This window comes from Halichoerus grypus, chromosome 9, assembly GCF_964656455.1.
Source record: "Halichoerus grypus chromosome 9, mHalGry1.hap1.1, whole genome shotgun sequence".
Lineage (NCBI taxonomy): Eukaryota > Metazoa > Chordata > Mammalia > Carnivora > Phocidae > Halichoerus > Halichoerus grypus.
In genome coordinates this window covers 35,374,595-35,398,264 of record NC_135720.1, presented here as the reverse complement: position 1 = coordinate 35,398,264, position 23,670 = coordinate 35,374,595, and the positions used below count along the sequence as shown (strand labels likewise).

Sequence of the window (23,670 nt, the reverse complement as noted above, 5' to 3'; positions counted from 1 at the left end):
CTTATTTTCAAGAGGACTTTGTTAAAACTCCTAAATTCCCAGTGGCTTGTGTGTCTCTGGTCCACACGCTTCCAGCATTTCCTTAGTGATCCTATCTAGGAAGGGGATGTATAAAATTCAACTTCATGACAGCCATTCAAGGAATAACTGATAGATAAGAGGCCTTTCACTGTGAAAAGCATGACAAATTCTAAAAGTGGTGCCCACTTTTGCCCAGAGGGACAGAATGAGTGCAATGTGGCCATCCAAGCACAGGACCACTCAGGGAGTGCCACCGGGTACTAAGAATGACCTTCTGAATAGGAGTTTTGAGAAAAACAGATTTATACCTACCCCCATTGTCTCCTGACGAAATGGCCTCTGTGGTGTCCCCAGGAAAGCAAGCACAGCACTATTTCCTGTCAGAGAGAAAGAGGGCTCTTTCTGTTCTTTGCTTAAATTTTGGAGGCCACACGGACCTCTGAGCTTTGCAAACAGTAGTATTTACGGTGATTTTGGTGGAGTGTGGACACAATCGGGTGAGTAGAAATGAAATTAAGGTCATGCGGCAAAGCAGAATCCTCCGTGGGATTAACATCCTGAACATGACTGGGTAAAGAAATCTGGGAGGAGCTTGTGGATTTTTTGTTAAATACATCCATGTTTAAATGTAAATTAGTCTTTCTAGGAAAAGATAAAGTCTCTTTATCTAAATTCTTACTAATGAAAGTCACAAATGTTCTAATAATGTACACAGTGAATGGAAGTTTGAAGATACCCATAATGAGACTTTATGAGAAAACCAATTAATGAGGAACGGTAAGAATGAAGTGCCCAATTTTCTTTGTCATGCCATTGGGGGAAGCAGTGTGTTTAGTGGAAGAGAATGAACTGCTAAATCAGACTCAGATTTGAATCTGTTGACAAATCATTTACTTTCTCACTAGCTTCAGTTCCAACATCTATAAAACAGGAATGATACTTATTTGTCAAGTTTGCTATAAGGAAGAAGTATGAAAATGTATATTATGTAAAAAGATAGTGACATACATATATAGCAACTAAAAAGAATTAAGTCAGTCCTCTGGCCTTTTCCCCCTCCATTTATCTGGACCGGTTGATATTCAATTAAAAAAAAAGTAGCTTGGACATTCGTTTTACTTTTAATAGAATTTTTGGGGTCTACTAGTATCAGTGAGAAGAGGCTATTTATTTGGGAATGAAGGCATGGAAGTTAAGAGAAAATATGTGCAAACAATTGTTGTAATTATAAAAACTTTATTTCACTCTTACTTTAGTTAAATCTTTATAAGCACCATGTCATGTACTGGCAATCTAGGAGGAGGATACTGGAATGCTTTAGTCAATAACAAACTGCAAGCTGATGATGTGAAGTTACAGCTATATGGAGCATATGAACAAGACCACATTTAGAAAGGTTCACTTACAAATCCCACGACAATGCACAAACAGGAATCTGGCATCGATTTGTTCACACTTCCTATGGTCAGAACCCAAAGCTTGTGCATGTAAATATCAAAAGAAACACTCTATCATCTTGATGGTTTACAGTTTGCTAAAATTTGACTCTGAAAGCATAAATGTTGCCATTTTGTTTTCTTGACCAGTGCTTGCTCATAGGCTGACAAAATCAATTCCTTTAAAATTTAAACGATGCTTAAAGGGATGTTCAGCATTGCGCAAGTCATCAGCAAGGCCCTTGAATGTGTGCAATTCTCATGTATGATCACCAAACCATTATTTACCTAATGAAATTGTGAAAAATTACACATCTTCAGCAAAATGTTTTAATTTGGTCCTATATTAAAAGACCCAATTGCCAAGGTGTTTTACATAAATTTAATTCACAAGCATGTACACAAGAGAGTCACTATAAAGAACATTGCTTCCTGGTTTATGAATAAAAAGTTTATCCTCTACTTACACTAAAACATACAAAAAATAATCTACAAAAATCGTTTACAATTGATTTTAGTGAAAGAAAAAGCTTTCTTCAGAAAAGAAATGATTGTGTGGTGGTAGTATTTTAGCCATCAAAAAAGGAATGTAAGTAACCAATAAATATAATGTGCTTTCTCCATATAGACATATTTACAGTTGAGTCTTTGGCTTATGTTTTTTTTTTTTTCCCCTAAAAAGAACTTTAAATGATCCAGCTATCATTGCACATCAAAAGAAAATAAGCCAGTTATATATATTTATATATTTATATAGAGATCTGCTACACTGGAAACATATAAAAAATGAACTTTACTATGAATTTGCACAGCTTTTCTTACTTCTTCCTTAAAGAGTTAACATCTTTTATCTAAAAAAAAGGGAGAAAAATGCCACATAGAAATTTGTTAATTCATGCAACGTGTGGTGGCTGTTCTACCAGAACCAGGCGAGAAAAAGCTGCATATTCACTGTACAAACACTGATAAGTTCTCATTTGAATCTGTTCTTATTAAATATAATTTATGTGGCACGAAATGTTGATGCTTTCGTACAGTAATAGAAACTAATTGAGTCCTTTTTATTAAGATACACAACTTCATAAGAAAAATACTTTTACTTCTTGAATGTAAAAGCCTCCCACCCCCCACATGAAAATCTTTCTGCACAGGTGTAACAGGTACGAGAGCGGCTGGCTCAGCAGATGAGCGGGCTCCTGCGTGGACGTACTCTGGGATCTCAGCCAACTAAGAAGATTCCACGTACTCCAAAGCGACATCATAGCAGAAACGGTACTGCTCCTGGAAGAGGCGAACACATACGAGTTGAGAAAAGTTAAGAAAAAGGAGACTAATGGTGAACCACCACCCCCAATGGAACACCCAGCCACCGCTTAAAATTATTCAAGAATTACCCACTGGTTTTCCTATATGGAAGTTTAATTTCTGGGCATACGTATTTTATGTCTGAGTCTAATGATTGCTGTTAAGGAAAAGGGACTTGATGTAAAAAGATATATTATCTTTGCCTCATATTTTCTACTCAGTTTTTGAAAATCTCCAGTATTTTTTTTTATCCAATTGTAATAGTAAAACCTGATCATTACAGAAAAACTGCCCAGTGCAGAAAAATACAAGGAATCAGAAAAAAGTGTTCCATAATTCTACTACTAGAAACAATTATTGGTAAAATACTGCCTGAGTTTTGTTCTAGTCCTTTTAAAGGCATGGTTGAAATAATTACTTTAGAATAAATGTAATTACATACATAGATTTGAGAATATAAGTTTATATTTTATTTTCCTTTAACACTGTTATGTACCTTTTTCTTACGTTATTTAACATTTCTTTTCACACTACATAGAATTCTAACATACAGATTTGACTATTAGATTGTTTTTATTTTTTCTTTAATATAAATAAATGCTACAGTGAAATGTGCAAATATTCTTCTCCAACCTTCAGATATTTTTCCTTAGCAGGACCAAAAACAAAACAAAACAAAAAACCAGTCATTTTAAACTGCCATTCACAATTCCAAGTTTTTAATTTTTGATATAGCTTTTCATTCATCAGAGTATTTAAGTAAATTTTTCAAAAATGCTTAGTGGTTCTTAAGTTCTTTTAAGCTTATTATACCTGAAAATTTGTTTCTGCTGTCTTTATATATTTAAGACAACGTGGTTGACAAAGTTTGAGTTAAAACTGCCCTTCCTCTAAGTCCATCTATGTACTGCTCCATTATCAAGAATTTAGAAAAGATCAGACTGTATTACAAGTTATGACTTATAAGGTGTCATTAAAAATTTCTCAACTCAGTCCAAGTGGGTAAAATTCAGGCTGGAATGGAGAACAGTCTAAAATGCATATTATTTCTAAAGAGAACTTTCAGGTGTCTCCAGCAATAAACTAGGGTAATAAAAACTTCCCCCAAGAGATCTTTATCAATCCTACCCTTAATTATCACGTAGGTGTGATTTAAATTAGCCTACCACACTGTGGCAAGTGCATCTGAAGAGCCAAAAAGTGCCTGAAAACAGTTATGTCTCTTTAATCTGTCACTAGCAATTTTGTTTACACTCTTAATTTTCTTACCAAACTTGTCAGTTCAATTCAACAGCACACTGAACTCATCATTAACACTGATTAAACACAAATCAGAGGGTAGGTGTTCAGTCAGGATTAATGGGACATGAATGTAAACGTACATAGGAACTTTTTGGAAGGTTCTAGAATGGCTGCGTTTAACCAGAGATTTTTTCCCCCCTAAGTTATTGTAGGAAATCAGAGTTAAATGTGGAGGTAAAATTTGAATTCTGACACCAGAAGTGACCCCACTGATGAATTTAAGGAGATGTGATCTGAGACAGAGGTGGAGTTTACATTAAGAAACCTTCAGACAGCAAAGAGTCAAAAGACATAACCACTACATTCTGTAAGAAGACTTGAGAGTTCTACCTCAAAAATCCTTCAAATCCACCCCCCTTTCTCTACCTCCATTGCCACAATACTCGAGTCAGCACCAACATCATCTTGTCCAGACAACAGCAATAACCCAAGGGATGAGCTAGAGGAGGGGCGGCTTGAGGGGGCTTGTAGAAGGGGTAAACGTCTGTTATCACTTGTAAAAGTGAAACGGTATAAATGTAACTCTTCAGATTTTTGTCTCAGGAAGCAATGTACTTTTTGTGTGAACAATCCATGAGCAGGAAGTGGTGAGAATACTTTAAAGGTTTATTGAATTGCTCATTTTAGTTATCTGATCATCTTGATAAATGTAGGGCAAGCAACAATTTTGCCTTGGTTTTTCTGGTTTACCTTTGTGTGAACATAAACTACACAGCTGCTCCTGACCTTATCCCACCTTGCACATATGTGTAACCCACAGACATCTCTCTTTAGAAGTAAAATGTGCTCGAGGAGTTTAACTTTTCTTTCTTACTGTTCATACAGCTCCACCCAGATGAGCTCCGACATACCCATTCCTATCGTCTCTTATTTTGTGAGCTGTGTTCTGATTTTATGAGCCCTGGAAAATTCAGGTGGCAGCATCTGAACCACTCGCTCTAACTGGTAAAAGTTGAAAACTGTCAATGAGGCCAGTTTAAAATTTATAATTTGACCAGAAATGAAGAAGAATTATAGGTAATGACTAAAATAAACTTCATTTGACGGTTAAGGACAGACATTAGGTGTCCAAAGTGCTGATACAACTTAGGGAATATATCCATTGGATGAATGCTTTACCAGTTAACCTAGATGCTTTAAGAAATGAAAAATAGACAAGAATAAGGCTTAGACAGTGGAATTTATTCTTATTATAAGAACTATTTACTAAAGTTTATTACAGCTAGTATGTATGGCCTATCACAGGAAAAAACCCCACAATTCTATACATTTCCCAAATCAAGTGAAAATAGTTTTCATCACGAACAGTTTCTGTGATATGTGATTAGGTTTATGTGGGTAGAGAGAGATACTCAGCTGTTTATCAGTTAGGCAGGAAAGTCCCCACAAAGACTCACTTACACATCCTATTCCCTTGGGTGTATGAAGTCAACCCAACGAGTAGGTTATGATTGTCTAATGTCTCTGCTCCCTTCTGTGTCTGAGATTCTGTGACTCACCGGGGCTTCCACCATGTTGGGCTTGCTGTTCCTCAGGGTCTTGACTGCATGGAACACATCCACCACGTTTTGCCGCTTCACCATTTCAACAACAATGCCTATAGCACAGAACATACCACTTCGCCCGCCACCATTTCTGGAAGCAAAGAAAGCCAAGGCATTTTAGATAGCAGCTTTTAGTCACCAGAGGTCACACAATCTTGTAGGTTGAGGAAATGAAAACATGATCTTCATTTTTTTTCCATTTTGTATTAATTTTGCTCCATTTGTACGCATGTATGTGTAGATGGTAGAGCACAGGGACATGTGAGGATGACGTTAGCTCTGTAGTTTATGCTTAGGAACATGCTGGAGGCACAGGCTGCTGCGACTTCGATCCCTCGAAATTTTGGTACATTTGTACGCTGTGTACATCAGAAAAGTGGTTCCAAGTAGTGTTTGAAAGAGTTTAAATCATATGATAACTATATAATAATGGATGCTTAAAAAATATGAAAATGAAAATTGGTAGTTAATTAGAGACTCACGAGACAGGAAGACTATTTGGAAATGCTATCTGTGGAGATCCCTAAGATGTGAGCTGAGTACTCTTTAACGTGGAAAATAGGAAGGCTGGTGAGGAAGCGAGCACCAGGCCCCCACACGGCCCAGCCGAGGCGCCATACTCACAAGCAGTGGATGATGGTTCGGCCCTCCCCTTCCTCGCATTCCTCCTGCCATTTTTCCACCTGCAGTATCAGTTTCAAAAATGACCGTTTGGAGCCTGGCACTTCTCGGTGAGAGGCCCACCCTAGATACTGGAACTGCTGTACCATCAGATAACCTTCTTGTGGCTGTAGAGGGAAGAGCATTTTTCTGTAAATAAGTTGGGACTCGAATTTCTACTAAAAAGTGAAGATGCATACATGTTTACACCACGACATAAATGCCATTTATGCTGGAGTGAGTCTAGCTGGTAAGTCCAAAATATGTACATACTAGTACAGAAACATTCTAAGTTACAGAAGCAAGAAACATGAGAATTACCTTTATATAAGCTTCTCCCTCACACCCCATATCCAATAATCAAGCACACACCTTAAATAACTTTCAAATTCTTCTCCTCTTTATCATGGCTGACATCATTGCATTGGCCCAATCACCAATTATGATAATTGCTTCCTAGTTGGTCTCCTTGAATAAACTTTGATCTCCTTCCAAACCATTTTTACTGCAGCATCATGATTATTTTGAAATGCAAATATGATCTTGTCATTCCCCTGCTTTAATGGCTTCCAAATGATCTTACATAAAATCCAAATTGCTGCAGTGGCTTAAAAATTTCTACACGATATGGCTCCACTTCCTTCCCCAACCTTCCCTTTACTATACTGCATTATTACACATTGGCCTTCTATTAGTCCATTTATTAAGTCATTTCTTGCCTGGGGAACTTTGCACAAACTCTCCATTTGGCCTCAGAGATCTCCTTGTTTGTGTCTCTCAATCCCAAAACACCGTGATCAATTTGTCTTGGGTTTGCCTGGGACTCTTCTGGTCTTTGAACTGAAACTCGTGTGTCCTAGAAAACCTCTCTGTCCTGTGAACACCAGGATAGTTGGTTCTCCCACCCCAAATAGCTCCTACCGATTCTTCAAATTGTGCCTCAAAGATCATTACCCCAGTGAAGTCTTCTCTAGTCACCCAGCTATGTCAGATCACCCAAACACTCTGGATTTCGTCCTTTTTCTCTAAGATTTCTCATATTTGTAAATAAATGATTATACAATGACTTGTTCAGTGCTTATCTTCCCTGATAAAATACAAACTCTTTAAAGATGAGGAAATCTCTCTCTTTCTCCCCTGAACTCTGTGTCACTAGAACCTAGCAGAATACTGTCCAAAGAATAGTACTGTTGAATGAATGAACCAAAACATTAAGGCCTCATAAGAAAATGTTAAGAAAGTATTTGCAATACATGATAAGCTGTATCATAGCCATCAGATTTGAATTTCCACCTGGCAAGGGCTCACGCATCACAAGGACCTACTAGTACAACACCCAACTTCTCATTGGTGCATATTAAATATCTCATGAAGTGCACGATATTAACTAAGACTAGAAATAGAAAAAAAATCGTGCACTAATAGGAACCAGAACACCAAACATAGAGGAAGATAAATAAACAAATATGCCGACGAAAAAACACAGATTTCAGTTCCCATCCTTAGAATATTTTTCATATAAACAGCTCAATAAAAAGACAAGTCTTACTTTCTGAGTTTAGTGCTATGGTTTCTCAGCTAAAATATTACTAGAACCATAATGGAACAGATGTGCAGACATAATGAGATTCCATTTAAATTAACATCTAAGATATGCATGGATATTATGACATGATTTGAAGTTATCCTTTTTTTCTCCACTGAAATGAGCGACAGAATTGGCTATGACTATATCCTCTGCTTATAGTTATACATATAGACTTATTAACCAGAAACACATATAGCCATTTTGATATGAAAACACCGAAACATGACAATCTGAATCACACACTTAAAATTATACACATACATAAAGCTGGTGCACTAAAAACAGAGTAATCCTCTTTAAAAAGAGAGTAATTCCATGGAAGCTACTAATGATTTCTTTTCAAATTCTGTTTGCTATTTGGCTACACAATCTAAACAGTTTTTATTAGCACTTTTTTTTTTTTTTTGCTTTTTTGGAGGACAGACCCCAGACTTAATTTTATCATTTAGTGTAAAATATATGGAGGCTCAAAGAAAGAAAGATTTCTGAGAAACACAGCTGCTCCTTTGCTCCTGGGAAAAGTGGTACCAGTGCTGGTTCTACAATTCTGGGCAGAGCCAGATCCTGGGACATTCAGCAAGATGAAATTACAGGTGAAGGAGAATCAATGATGGCTGTGATTTACCTTTTCCCCTCATGTGTGGGGTTCTCCCTTATATGCAATAGTGACATGGCATCTTTCTATAATGGCTGATCCGACAAATCCCTTCCTCCTGAGGTAAAGCCTTTTAGTTATCATCATTATTATTATATACTTATTTTTCAATCATATGCCTCTTCTGGGCTGGATATCAATACTAATAAAACATGTAGTTGACCTTGATGAAAGTCCACATATGCGCAGAGACCAGGCTCAGACCATCAAACTCAGTTGAGTCAGTGCATCTGAATTTAGTTTCTGATGTAATACATTAAGTAACTGACCAGGACAGCCAACTTCCTGCATTTCTAAGCAGAAATGTTTTTGGGAATGCATTTTTCTTCTAATACTAAGGTATAAGATGATTACTAGCTTTAGGACTGATTATGTAACACCTATTAACTCCACTCTTCCTGCTGTCTGATTGGAAATTATACCCCAACATGGTTATGTTCAGTTGCTCTGGATCAGCTCACGTAAAATATTAATGACTTACTCTTGTTAGATTGCATATCCTAAAAATCCGGTTTATCACATCACAGTCCATTGAACAAGACATACACTCCACTTGGATAGGGCCATATCGCAACATCCCTTCCTCTGGCCAGTACTGAGGACACCCCTAGATGATGAATGTTTTGGGGGGAAAAAAAAAACAAAATGAGCATTATTTTTCTCCAATGAGGGTAGTATGAAGCGGATTTTAACATCTTATTACTACTTCATTAGGTTGTGTATGAGTACACAGAAGCAACTCCCAGCCATTAACCTGGGACAAGTCGACTTCGTTCAACATCACGATGGAGGTACAGCCATAATCGTACACTAATCTCCAGAAATCTTTCACAGTGTTCGGCAGAGGGTACTGTGTGACAATGAAAGCAGCTGGTTGCCTGTAACTCTGTGAAGAAACAAGGTAGATGGGAAAACATGAGAACTTAAAATGAATGATCAGTCGTACAAGCCAATTCAACACATCTCAAGGTAGGACCAGGTAAGGTGTAACAGCCCCACGTGGAGAGGGAGCTGGACATTGCCTAAGCCATGGAATAAGAGATTTGGGCCACTGGAATATACTGGAGCCACTACTTTGTCAATCTGATGGCAGGGCTTCAAAGTCTCAACAGCAATTCAAGTTTTACCTTGCTGAGAGAAGTAAATATAGGACAAAAACAAAAGAAGAAACTAAAGAACTTCTTAAGGTTAAGATCCTCCATGAGGTACCTGTGGGCTCTTTCAGTTTTTCAAAGGTAATCAATCTGAGAGGCTGAAGGCACAAAATTCCCTGGTGTGTATGTAGGTATATCTGTGTCCCTATCTATCTTTCATCTATCTATCTATCATCTATCTATCTTCTATCATTTATCAACATCTATCAACATATACATATATTATATATATTTATATATATTTCAATATTGTGTATTTTATATATATTTATATATAGATATAAATCTGATTTATATCTATATATAAAACTGCTGGGTTCTCTTCCATTTCAAGTAAGAAAAACCACATATGCCTCAAACTTGTGTGCTTTTACATTATATGGATATTATCAGCACATTCTGCTCATCTTGCAGGCCCATCCCAGTTTCCTGGGCATTTCTAATGTATATTCATGATCAGAATGACAGTTTCAATCACTTAAGATTTTTCTTAAAGTAAAATGCACTTCTTGGCTCCACCTATAAGGGAATGGCTCCTTTTTTTACCAAGTGCCCCCTGACTGGGACGTGACACATTATCTCTATCCAGAAGGAGAGAGTATGCTCATGTGACCTGGGCAATCTGTCATTCTGCAGACTAATGATCTATATTTCTATGTATTAAATAGTTTGTAAAAAAATGACTAGACAGTTGCCTGAGATAGATTTCCTTCATGCTGATAAAATTGTCAGTGATCCCCTAACTCATTTGTATCATTTAACTCTTTTAGTTTTTCAAGTGTCTTAACATCAGTGTAGAAACAGATTCTTGAACATTGATCTTATCGCCATTTGGGAAATGCTGCTAACCATGGCATTCAGCTCCGTGGAAGACAGTGGGATAAATCTGAGTGCTGACAGTTCATATGGCTGCTTCTAAATGACCTCAAGCCTCACAGAGTTACACCTGCTTCTGAGGTGAGTGTCTCCTAAGAAAGTATGAAGGCTCATGAAAAAGGGTCAGAAGAATAACTTTCCTTCCAATCACATGTCTGTTCCATGGGAAGGCAAGCTATTTACTCAGTTTTTGAGTCACAGGAGAGGGGAGATGAATAAGATGATCTGAGGGACACAGGTGCTTTCCTAGATCTTTCCTCTGTAAGGAGAAGAGCCCATCTGAGGCTTTGAAATCACAGAATCCTTGGCCTTGCCTCCTAATGCTTCACAATCATGGCACAAGGGTACAGAACACTGAGGATGTTGCTAGAGGGTAGAGGGAGTGGGGAGTGCTGACCAGTGAGCTCTGTTCTTATAAGACAAACCAAACCTAACTTTTCTGAGGCCCCAACTACCACTACTGAATCCACCGGACGGTCTCAATTATGAAATGTATCTATGTTGAATCATAGGGAATTAAGCAGAGAGTAGAAACAGGTAGAGAACAAGGTTCAGTCTTCCTACTGACTAGAAAACAAACTGGAAATGAAGAAAAATTTGACAGCAATCGATGCCAAAGACAAAAAATGTCTCAGACCTATGCCTCATCAATCTCTTTCCTAACAGTATTTTCTCCTTCCCTTTTCCACACAGCCTTTTAAAATTCCAAATCTAGACTCAGAAACAAAAAGGTCTTGTGTGTTTTCTCTGTATTTAGTATATTTGTCTTTCCAGACAATTAAAATGGGAAGAAAAAGATAACAATGAGGATCTGGTGTGATTTCAGTGGATGTGATTAATGACAAGGCAAGATTCTGGTCATAGCAAGAACGGGAACTTTTCACTTGAGCTTGTCTTTAGACTATTCCGCTCTGCAACATAAAAAGAGCAAAGTAACTGGCTAAAAGACTAGTCTTAGAAGTAGAAAGTAGGCTTTCTAAGTCTCTACTATCAGAAGCTAATTTTCGAAAACACAATAGGAGCAACAATGCAGAAAGCTTCATTATTAGTCACATAGGCATGGACCCTGACTTCTAATTTCTCCTGGCTATGGTTCTATAGATGAAAAGGCAAAACCTAGAAATGTTTACAAATGAATATGATGAGCTGTTTAAAAGGATTCTGAACCTGGAGAGCCTTCTTGCTTCTTTCCAAGGTAACCCAGCAAGGTAGCCAAGGACTGACTTAAAACTCTCTCCGCATGTTGTTCTGTCTATGGGATGCTAACCTGCTGAGGATACACTCTACCACTTACACTTTGTGATGGTTGGAGTGGGGCAAGACAGTTTTTTCATTAACGATGGATGTATTAACATGTATCCTCGGTGCCTTCTCCTAGTTATTTATAAAGGGTCTCTAATAATTATTGGCCAATAAAACAAGTTAGCCATAAATTACTGGAACATTAAATGTCAGAGATAAAGATTTCCCAAATTAACACAACTACCGTAAGGTAAGGCATTATGTGGCTTTAAAAATTCATTCCTCACCTAACATTCAAAATACATAAACATGATTTTCTTTTCTGAAAATAATTAAGATGGAAAATATGACCTGCAGGTATTTCCTGTACAGAATATAATAACTGACAACCAAGCTCCAAACTTAAAATGGGGCCTAAAACTTAGAGTTCCTAAGAATCCCTGTAGGGGAAATTCAAAATCATTCTCAAAAAAAAATTTCCAAGTTTCCTTTCTAGGCCCTGTTAATTTTCTTGAAAAGAAAACCAGCCGGTGTTCATCACATCACGTAGCTTTTCATGACACTTCACGCTAACAAAGACAGCAGTCTCTTACGTCCATAAGAGCAGCATTGATGTAGTTACTACTCTCCCCATCAATTGTAATTAAAAAAGGCAGACATCTGTCAGGTGGCAGCATGTCCATAAAACGATTCTTGTCATGATTCCTTGGCAGGCACGCTATACTGCAGTCTTCAGCTTGTAGTCGAGGGGTGACTGAATTCAAAGTCTAAAAAGAAAAGGGAACCTAGGTTAAAAGCAAGTGACCCATTTAATAGCACAGAGCAGATCCATCAAGTATCTGGGAGGCCAAGTACAAAGGGAAGGATTTGTACAAGGCGATGGCATTTGCCATGATGACAGGCTGATAGACTTAGTTAAAGCTCATGAAGCCTGAGAAGTGACAAAGAAACAATATACACATTGTTTACTGTGTTTCCTAAAAGGAAAAGGGAAGCCAAAAACCGTCGCTACCTGCAAAAGGCACTGCCTCACCACAGAAAACAGAATTAGGGCGGCCCATGACGATGACCCATCATCAGAGTTGGAAACTATCATCTGTAGTAACATTTTGGCATGCCATACTTGAAAACAGGGAAGAACAAGCTAGAGAGAGCACTGCACAAAGGATCAAAGTATTAGGTGTCCAGAGCTCCTCTTGACTTCACATTCACACACCTTCAGGGATGTTTTAAGGGCAGGGAAAACATTTGGGGTTATTTAGAGACAATGTTTAGCACAAACTTCAGCTATTATTATTAATGCGCTTGATCTCACCTTGTGAGTGACACAGAAGGTTAAAATCCGTAAGTCTGCATAAAAAAAGGCTGTAAATACACACAAATCACCACCAAGTTTGACTTTTATGATACCTCTCCCCATACTCTCCCCTGAGTCTGAACTCATTTGCCCTTCCAGATACAGCAGGCATGAGCTCATTAATGCAATAGTGACTCCGAAATATGTATAATGAAAGAGACAGGGTCAAAAGTTATAAGTTTGACCTGAAAGACCTTCCTTAGAGGAATTAATAATGCCCAGAACACACTGTAATAAGTTGCTCATAAAAGAAGCTCTAGAAATAAGTAAATACCTGGAATTCATCTTTGAGATGTGAAGAGTTAGTCTGCGAGTCTATTCTAATCATATCAAAATAGGCAGCTTTAAATTCACAGACAGGTATGGCAGTTTCTCCACATAAACAGGCTTCTAAAATGGCATCATGAATAAAAATGTACTGTTCCTAAGAAAGAAAAAAAAAAAATCAAACTATTTTAATAAAAATCTTCTGTCATCAAAGGTAGAGAATACAAAGAATTTTCTCTATGTAGAAACATTAATAATGATGTCAATATTTTCCTATATGACTTGATGAGGTAATATTGATTCTATGTGAAAAACATTGTTTTTGATAAATGTTGGAAAGCAAAAAAAAGAAAAAAAAAAAAGCCATCAGAGATCAATCAACAAGCAGCATACCTCTGTCTGGACCATATTGATACGACGAGATCTTAAGGCTTTGACACAGTTGTAGATGTCAACAACACCCTCTCTTTCAGCCATGTCCAGCATGATGTCGATCACAATGTAACAGCCAGTTCGTCCAGCACCAGCACTGAAAAAAATTAAACAAATCTGAAGAATTGAAAGACGTATGTTCTTGCAATCTTATTAAATAAAGATCCTTTCAACTGTCAGATAGGTGGAATCAAATTGATTTAACAAACTGCAAGATGTAATTTGTATGTTATATAAAACACTTATTTAATGTACAAATAACTTCATGTACAGTATTTGCTTTGGTGCAAAATGAAGACTGGAGCATGAGTTTGAAATTAAAACGATAAACTTTGTATATCAAATTGTGTTTTACAAATAACGTATATATGTTGTTCAAGTTCCACAGCTCTCATACAAGTCTTCATTCTTTGGAAATCTAGTGCACGTGATTTTAAGCTCATAGAATTGGCCAAGGGGTGGATTTGTGCTTTAAGATTTAACCTCAAAAATATTCTTACTCATATACTTGTGGGTCCTCTGGCAAAATGCAAGAATGCTGGCTCACTGTTTTAGTCTGACAGACTCTTGTAAATACCAAGGCAAAGAAAATTAATTCCAAAACATTTACTGGGAAATCTGAGGAGTCACAATTCAGAGGAAGTGCTAATGGTGATGGTGGGGAGGAAAATGGTGGTTATCAATGAGGAGAAGGCCAATAGTAGAAAGAATATTTGGTGATCTGAAGGAAAAATGAAAATGAATAGTTAGGTATAGAATATAATTCTTAACAGGTCACAAAGATAGCCACTATCTTACTGTATTTAATTCAGTCATTGAATCTTAACATACCACTGATTGTTTTACCTCTTGGGAATGTTTCTTCAATTTTTAAAAAAGATTTATTTATTTATTTTAGAGAGAGAGAATGTGAGGGGGAGGGCAGACAAAGAGGGAGAATCTCAGAGACTCCCTGCTGAGCGGGGAGCCCCATGTGAGGCTCGATCTCATGACCCTGAGATCATGACCTAAGCCAAAATTAAGAATCGGACCCTTAACTGACTGAGCCACCCAGGCAGCTCTCTTCAATTTTATATATAAAAATCAACAGTGCAAATAAGATATAGCTGGGATTTTGGGGAGGGGGGAATTTCACTTGGTAGTCAGCTTCCTCTTTTTTATAAATTCACAGATATCTGAGTATAAGTGAAAAATGACACTTCTTGTTTCAAGAGAGTATCTGAGAATCTTGGAGCACTTCTGAAGCAAGCAAATCATAGGAAAGTAAACCTCTATGATAAGTCAAGACACTCCTGAATTGAAAACCCATTTATCTCATTTTCTAAATGCATAGATTGGCTATTAACATTATTTCTTTGTTGTCCAGATTTGGTCACTTCTCTTAAACATACTGTTCTTTAAGAAATTTAAGTAAAAGATATTGTGGGTATCTCTCTCTCTTTCCTTTTTTTTTCTTTTTCTTCTGCCTACCATCTTCTCAATCACTGTTCCCAGGGTTTGAGACAGGAAAGCAACTGAAGAGTACATCAGATTTCCTGAGGAGGACTGAACTGAAGATTTTTTTTCAGCGTACACAGTATCTGATCCTTATGGGATGCCTTACTTTTATGTCAGTCTCTGTGCTGTTTTCCCTCTTCCATATGTGGTCATTTAAATTCTGAATAGGTCGGATTTTCAGAAAAAAAAATGCTTAAGTACAACCTATTATGTAGCTTGGAGGGGATGGTATTTGAGAATGGTGTGCAGCATTTAGGAAAAGCTTTTCAGATTCAGTACATATTTTTCTGTTCACATCTCAAAATGAGGCCATGTAATTTGCTTTTAGTGTCTCTGAATGCTTGTTTTAAGAGAAGTTTCTAATCAGAAGGAAGCCTGGATATAATGTTCACATTTTTCTGGCATATATTTGCTGGATCTCACTGATGTAGTTTTTAAGGTCCTCTGATGGATGGCTCTTTTTTTTTTTTTTAAATTCTTAAATAGCTGTTTTATAGCACAAATTCTTGCAATTTAGGCCATTTAGTAACTCTGTATGTCTCAAATTTAGTTTTAAAAGCTGGGTTTCTATTGGGAATTTACTAGATTGGCAAAAAATCTCTATTTTAACCTCCCATTCCATACAATATGGGATTTGCAAAAGTGATAGGAAAAAAAAAAAAAAACAAACCCAAACACAGATGTTGCCGCTAAAAGACAGAGTTTCCACACACCCATTTGTGAACAACACTACACACATTAGGATGAATGTATTTATTTTTTAAGTTTCTATTTTATATCCTCCTTAGAGCTAACTTTTTTTTTTTTTTTAACCTTCCCTGTAATACATGTAAGCCGGAACCTTGTAAGCATGCACTAGTTTTGTGCTTGAAGGCCTCGTCTTCACACTTTAAAAAAGCTGGCTGTACACAGTCCAGAGCGTCCGGTCCAGCACTCACCTGCAGTGCACAACGATGGGGCCGGCACTGGGAGGGTTGGAGAACTTCACTCGCCGGATAAAGGAAAGAAGGCCCGTGGCATGGTATGGTACTCCGTGGTCAGGCCAGCCGGTGAAATGGAACTGTTTCACTTCACGGATCTCATTGTAGCCCCTCTGTGCAAACATGTAAACAAGTGTTTTCAAAAGAGCCCAAACAGGTGGCGCCTGGGTGGGTCAGTCATTAAGCGTCTGCCTTCAGCTCAGGTCATGATCCCAGGGTCCTGGGATCGAGTCCCACATCGGGCTCCCTGCTCGGCAGGAAGCCTGCTTCTCCCTCTCCCACTCCCCCTGCTTGTGTTCCCTCTCTCGCTGTGTCTCTCTCTGTCAAATAAATAAACAAAATCTTAAAAAAAAAAAAAAGAGCCCAAATAAAGCCATTCAACACCAGTCATAGGCACTAGACCTGGTTGACAATGAAAAAAATAAAAAATGAAGAATCTATCAAAGATCAGGTTTTTTTTGAAAAAGGATGCTGGCCTGACACAGTCGAGGAACTTACCTTTCTTGTCAGACACCTGCCAAAGAAAGACAATTAGAAGTCTTGCTCAGTTCTTTAACTCTGTGTAAATTTTTATTTACCTTGACAATTTGTTCCTTACTTGGAATGACAACACAGAAAATTATCAGGAGAAAAGGAAAAAAAACAGGAAAGCTAAAATGCTGCCCTGTTGACCCGAGGCACTGAGTTTTCGAGGGGTAAATAAAAGCAACTTTCTAGCTTCTCACCTCAAAAAGATTTTAATGCCTTGCTTATCCATGTTGAAAATGGTCTTGAAGCACAGCATGCAGGGATTTTCCAGGACAGTGCTACTTTAGATTGTTTCGTAAAAATATAGAGACAACTAAACTGTTCTTTGGGCAAACGATTTTTCCTAATTCTGAGAAATAATGCAGCACCGAGTATTATTTATAGTAACAAAAGTACAAAATGAAAGGGAAGCATCATTGTAATGCCTCTTTCCTATTGGGTTAATTTAAGAGAACTTTTAAACGCACACTTCAAAACTTGTCCCTTTTGGTTAAAGAAGCCTGTAGATTGTGTTAGCACAGCTTAGAGAGCTTACATAGAATGTTACGGAGTTTATTTTTAAGAATCTGCATTTGTAGCCCCCAACCCCCCACAGTAATCTATATAATTCCAGTGGCACTATGAGCTATCTGTGGTATGTCCATCTCACTTGTTGAATCAGAACGGGGAGAAAAATGTCAGGAAATAAATGAACCAAATTGAGAAAGTTTAGATTCTGTCCTATAGAGATAGACCAACCAATAGCACCAAAGCCAGTGATCAGGTCTTACTATTCTTTCTAGATCTAGTCCCTACATAATACCCTACACAAAGTAGGGCTCAACAGATAATTATAATAATGACAATGATAAACACTCTCATGGAATCATACAAATAGAAAAATCCCTTTCTTTACTACTTTTCAAGTCAACTCCAGTGAGGAAGATCATAAATTTTTCCAAGACCTGATTTCAGATAGCTACCTCCCCTCCTCCATATTAATTCTTTTACTGGAGGTGCTCGCTCTAAGAGCCTTGTTCTTTTTAGTAAACTTCAGTAAAAAGTTCTTTTTAATATCTGGCAAGGCATGTTCCCTTACTGCTCTTTCTATTTAAATTTTCCTATGTAATTTTCAAATACATGGTTTTCAAAAAAACCAAACTACTCTTTTCCAGTTCTTAATAGCAAGAAGTCAAATTAAAAATAAAAATCCAATGATGTTCCAATTAGTATGACATTAACTACAGAAAGTGGTATTAATATAAAACATTTCCATTCTGGGCAATGGTGCATGTCTCCACTTACTGATTCACATCATATTTTATGTCCTTTAATATACTTTTGAGAATTTAGTCACTTAGGACCTATATCTCTGTTGAATTTATTCCTAGATACTTTAAAATTTTATTATTATTATTATTATTATTATTATTTTTTTTTTTAAAGATTTTTTTTTATTTATTTATTTGAGAGAGAGAGAATGAGAGAGCAAGCACATGAGAGGGGTAGGGTCAGAGGGAGAAGCAGACTCCCTGCCGAGCAGGGAGCCCGATGCGGGACTCGATCCAGGGACTCCAGGATCATGACCTGAGCCGAAGGCAGTCGCTTAACCAACTGAGCCACCCAGGCGCCCTAAAATTTTTTTATTATTGTGAAAGAGATTTTGTAATGTCTACTACTGTTTCCTGCTAATATACAGAAAAGCTATCACTTATGAATATTTATCTTGAATTAGCCACTTCAATGATTAGTAGTTCCATTTTAAAATATTTCTAGTTTTCTTGGTATAAAATAACTTCATGTTAAAATAATCTTATCTTTTCTAACAGTTAAGCAATTTATTCCTTTTGTTGTCTTATTTCATTTACTAGAACTTCCCAAAATTGAATACTAGTGAGACTGATTATCCACATCACACTCCTGATTACATAGCAATACCTTTAGGGTTTTCACTCCTTAATATGCATGCTATTAGTTACTGTTGAATCACCTTTATCATGTTTAAGTAGCTTCCTTATTTTCCTATTATAGATTATTTCTATAAATTTCTATTATTTACTTTTAAGTAAAAATAAGTACATTACAATATCTATTAATAAAACCATATGTTTTTGCTCCTTTGACGAAGATGCATTGAAATATTTGGCTAGATTTCCTACCACAAGTGTCATATCCTTGCATTCCTAGAAAACAATCATTATAGATCACATTGTGATGTTTCCTTAATTCACAGCTGGGTTTCAAATTTTCAATATTTTATTTTGAAGTTTTTTCAAGCATGTTCTTGAATGAAATTGGTCTGCAAAGTGTGTGCGCACAGAGAGAGGAGAGGAGGGGGGGAGGGAGAAAAGGAGAGAGAAAGAGAGAGAGATTTAAAAAAAGACAGAGAGGCAAGGCCCCTCTGGGTGGCTCAGTCAGTTGAGTGTCCGCCTTCGGCTCAGGTCATGATCCTGGAACTCCGCTCAGTGGGGAGTCTGCTTCTCCCTCTGCCCCTCACCCTGCTTGTGCTCTCTCTCTCTCTCACTCTCTCTGTCTCTCTCTCAAATAAAGAAATAAAATCATTAAAAAAAAAAAAGAGAGAGAGAAGAGCTTGAGAGAGTGCCATCTTTACCTGGTTATGTTATCACAGTTATGCTAGCTATTAAAATATATTTAGTTGGTTTTAATGGTATTCTATGGTCTAAACAATTTTATTAACATAGGTATCAACTGTTCTCTAAAAGCTAAAGAAACCTCAACTATAAAACCATGGTGAAATTTCATTGGTAAATTTTAAGATTCTATTTTCTTCTATCATCTGTTCAGGCTTCTAAGCCTTCTTGGGTCAAATTTTGAGAATCAGTATTTACTCTACTAAATATAAGGGTATTTAGACTAAAATCTCTGTCTCTAAGTTTATATGTAATATTTTTTTTATTGCTTTCCTAACAGCAAGTATAACTGTAGTTATATCTTTTTTGTGTTTTCTAATATTGCATAGTTTTGATTGTCCTTCATTTAGAACTGACAGTGGTTTGGCTCTTTTATTGATCTTTTCAAGGAACTAGCTTTTTGATCTCATTTATTCTTTTTTGTTGGTTTTTGGTTTATATTTAATTTTTCTTTTGTTCTTTTGATTTTCTCTGATTTTCTAGTTTCGTGATTTTTTCACATGATTCTAGACCACCTTTCAAAATAGAAATCATTTATGTATTTAATATGTATCCCAAGGTTCACAAACATGCCTGGCACATGGCATGCTCTTGAATAAATATTTGTGGAATGAATGAATGGATGGATAGATTCTATAGCATCATCAAAACAAATCTTGATGGGGACTTCAGGAGAAAAAAAAAGTTTCAATAAACATATTTTAAATAAAGAGAATTTTAGGGTACTTACCCTTTCCAGGGTGAATGTCCTAACTACATATTCAGCAAGTGGCTCCATTTCCACACAAGTTACTTTGAAGTCACCATAAACTTCAGTATCATCAGGCCAATACTTGTAGCATTTAACCTAAATGACAGAAAGGGTATATAAAGTGGGCCTGAATACACATTAACCAAGATGATTTATTTCCAGTAGTAACTCTTTAGGTTACAGTAAAAATATAGTTAAAGAAAAACTATGTACGAGATAAAAGAATCTATTACACAATAAATAGAAAAACTTTGTGTAGTCTCATTATAATATATAAGCCCTATGATGCTATTAGAATCTAGTATAAAATCAGAGTTTCTTTCATTACTCAATAAAGAAATCAAATAATTTCTCAGCCACCAAAGGTCCACTGAGGAGCACTCAATTGAAATGCTATGCCTATGAGTTTTTAAAACAACTGAATGAGATTCTATTTTAAGTGTGTTATGTTTGGCTACTCAACTTATACTCATGTTTTGTGAACAAGAAAAAAAAATCTTGTTTTCTCTTACCCGGCCAACCTCAACTAAATTTGTAACCATCACAATGCAGGCAGACTGTTCTTGCCAGATCATTCTCCAGAAATCATATACTGTTTCATGAACTGGGCCTTTGAAGAAATTAATTTGAATATTATATTATCAGAGAAATTTTGTGGTTAGAAGAAATAAGTGGTAAGAAGTATGCATAAGGTACAAATAAAAGTAAACTAAATAAGCCAAAAAATAATATTAAAGGTTTAACACAAAATGTCACTGAAATTACTTAAATTCAGTTTGTATCTAAACTCACACTATAGCAAAAACATAGGCATATGTAACTTTTTTTTTTTTTTTTCAATTTACCTTCTATACTTCCCATGTAGAAGAAGATATCACTAGATTCTAGGGTACTTATAGCTGTCACTAAGTTAATTTGATGTATCTTCAAATATATGTTAAAAATAGGAAGTCTTATTCCACTATCAACCAAACAGCATATATTACCAAGTAAATATACCCACATCGTTTATAAAACAGTGCATGTTTAGGGGTTAATGAAGAAACAGCATACATATACACACACATCCCAACCTTATATCATCACCTCCAGACTGCTAACGCATCTACTGGGTTATACTCTACTCAGTGCCACAAGCAAACAAACCTAGAGTATTGTTCACCATGGATGATCTTTAACTTTAAAGAGCTTACAATTCAACTCAGTTAATCCAAAGATATGTGAAAATACTCAGAAAATGGTCTCTGTCAAAACAGCAAACAGAGCTTCTGCTTCACTTCCCTCTTTTAAGAAATAAATAAATAGGCAGGTTTCTCTTCTGATGGCCAGTGGTCAATATGGAGAGACAACTAAAGGTGTTTTAGGATGCTCTTATTCCCCAGTGTGCCACTCTAACAAGATTTCTCTGCCTTTTTCTTATTTTCTACACAGAATGAACTTGATGGAGCTCCCTTTAGCCCTTCGTTTTGTCTGTCTTGTAAAAAATTTGCTGGAAGACAGTCTAACATCTCATTGTAACAATATCAGTCTTGGGTAATACTCCATTCCAGGACCACAGACCTCGCTACCAAAAAAAGGGCAACTTATCCAAGGTGAGACCTCTCTTGCTTTCATCAAAAGTAATTCCTGTGTCCAGCACTATTAGCTAGTGTACTCTGGGACATCCAAATACCAAAACCCAAACCACAAATCAGCAGTTTCTCTTTTATTTTAATTAAAAAATAAAGTGAGCTTTAATTTATATGTATTTTACACAGATAAAACAACTTGTATTATACAAATGAATAAAGAGCGGTCTCAGATGATCTGATCTTTTTTTCAGTTAAGTCAGATAAAAATGGCAAAAAAAAAAAAAAACCAAACAAACCACAAAACCATAAACCAGACCAACACCATATGGATGAAAAAGCAACTTTGGTTGCTCTAGAACATTTAAAAAGGTCATGTTTTACCTTGAGTTGCAATGTAGTGGCTTGGTCTCTGGTAGCCCTAAAATAGGAGAACAAATTGGTTATCATTTTACATCAGTATCAGAAATAAATGAATGAAGGCATAAAAAGATGAAGACAACCACCTGTTAAGATTAAGTTATAGTAAAAAGTCCAGAAATGAGTAGTGAACTCAGAGTTCACTTCTCAAACCTAGGTTATCTGAAAGGTAAACATAAAACAAAAATTAAATGTTTTAAGGGCTCCGATTAGAATATGTATTGCATAATTGAGTTTTGTTTGCTAGGGAATAACCTCGTAGATATTGTTTGGTTTTACTAAAATGTTTATGCCTTCATGTTAATCTTTAGTCATTCATTCCTGGCAAATGGTGTTCAAAAATATTAATTCTCATCTTATCATCCAAAAGTACAACACACTGCATTACAAATGGACAACGACATATTAGAACCATAAAAAAATAACAGAACATTCCAATGTTAGAGCTGGACAATGCATGTGTGCATTAAGTCAAAGTCCTGCTGAGCTATTTTAGAGAATATTCCTGTACTATAATATGTTCAGGAATCTGCCAAAACTATTTTGTGTGTGCTGATAATATTAGTTCACACACACATAATTACAGGTACACACATATATAGGGAAAGAAGAGTTTTAAATAAAATACATCTAATCCTGAACAAAAAATTTAGCACTTTTTTCTTTTTAGTGTGCCAAGAGCTTTAGGTGGTTAAACATTTAATACTGTTTCAACAAAGAAATTATTCCTGATAAGAAATAAGTTGTTAGTTGCTCTCAATTGATTTGAATTCCGGTACATCATGAGTAGCACAACTGTTAACGGTATAATAGGGTTAAGCTTCGAATTTGTTTTGTATGTATCAAAGGACCTCAGCAAAAGCCTGTGGTACAATTTGTCCACATTTGGTGTGGGCAACTCGATGTGCATATAAATGCACAGAAACTGAGATCTCCAATCTAAAACTTAACAGGCTGAGCAGCATACTGCTGCCAATTTGGAAGTTTTCTATTTCTTCTTATACCAAATAGTACAATTTTTCATGGACAAATTTTTTCCAAGCTCTATAAGCATTTCATCTCCTGTTTTTCATGAAAAATTTACCAATTACAGAAGAGTCTTAAGTGTAATACACTAACGGGAAAGAGAACATTATGGCATTGTGTAGTAATCAGCCAAAATACACTGGGGTCTTAACAGAACGACTGGATAACAACACAGTCTCATTTAGAACACAGTTTTACCATATGAACCATAAAGTAGTAGTATAACAAGGCTCCAGTGTATATGTCTTGGCAGAAAACCAAGGTTAAACTGAATAGGTAAGAACAAGTACAAATTTGTCACAAAACTGCTGAATTTTTTATTCTAAAGAGTGGACCATTAGCTTAGCTTTCTCTTTTGAGACGTCTGATAAATTTAAAATATCAAATGAGAGTCAAATGATGATCAGAATTTTTACCAATATACTCAGAGA

At 36.4% G+C, this 23,670-nt stretch overlaps 1 protein-coding gene across 9 annotated transcripts in view; it reads right to left on the bottom strand.

The window, feature by feature from the left end:
- Nucleotides 1-2,104: 2,104 nt before the first annotated feature.
- The window catches only part of PTPRK (protein tyrosine phosphatase receptor type K), a 550,719-nt gene continuing 529,153 nt past the window's right edge, over nucleotides 2,105-23,670 (bottom strand). For all 9 annotated transcript variants that reach the window (XM_078054756.1, XM_036105511.2, XM_036105421.2 and 6 more), the window contains 12 exons: nucleotides 22,178-22,214; nucleotides 20,738-20,835; nucleotides 20,205-20,321; nucleotides 16,275-16,429; nucleotides 13,801-13,936; nucleotides 13,415-13,564; nucleotides 12,377-12,550; nucleotides 9,266-9,397; nucleotides 8,993-9,118; nucleotides 6,233-6,396; nucleotides 5,564-5,699; nucleotides 2,105-2,738 (listed from right to left, as the gene is read on the bottom strand). In XM_078054756.1, the coding sequence (XP_077910882.1) occupies nucleotides 2,685-2,738; nucleotides 5,564-5,699; nucleotides 6,233-6,396; nucleotides 8,993-9,118; nucleotides 9,266-9,397; nucleotides 12,377-12,550; nucleotides 13,415-13,564; nucleotides 13,801-13,936; nucleotides 16,275-16,429; nucleotides 20,205-20,321; nucleotides 20,738-20,835; nucleotides 22,178-22,214 (1,479 nt within the window). In that variant the 3' untranslated portion in view covers nucleotides 2,105-2,684. The remainder of the gene's footprint in view (nucleotides 2,739-5,563; nucleotides 5,700-6,232; nucleotides 6,397-8,992; nucleotides 9,119-9,265; nucleotides 9,398-12,376; nucleotides 12,551-13,414; nucleotides 13,565-13,800; nucleotides 13,937-16,274; nucleotides 16,430-20,204; nucleotides 20,322-20,737; nucleotides 20,836-22,177; nucleotides 22,215-23,670) is intronic.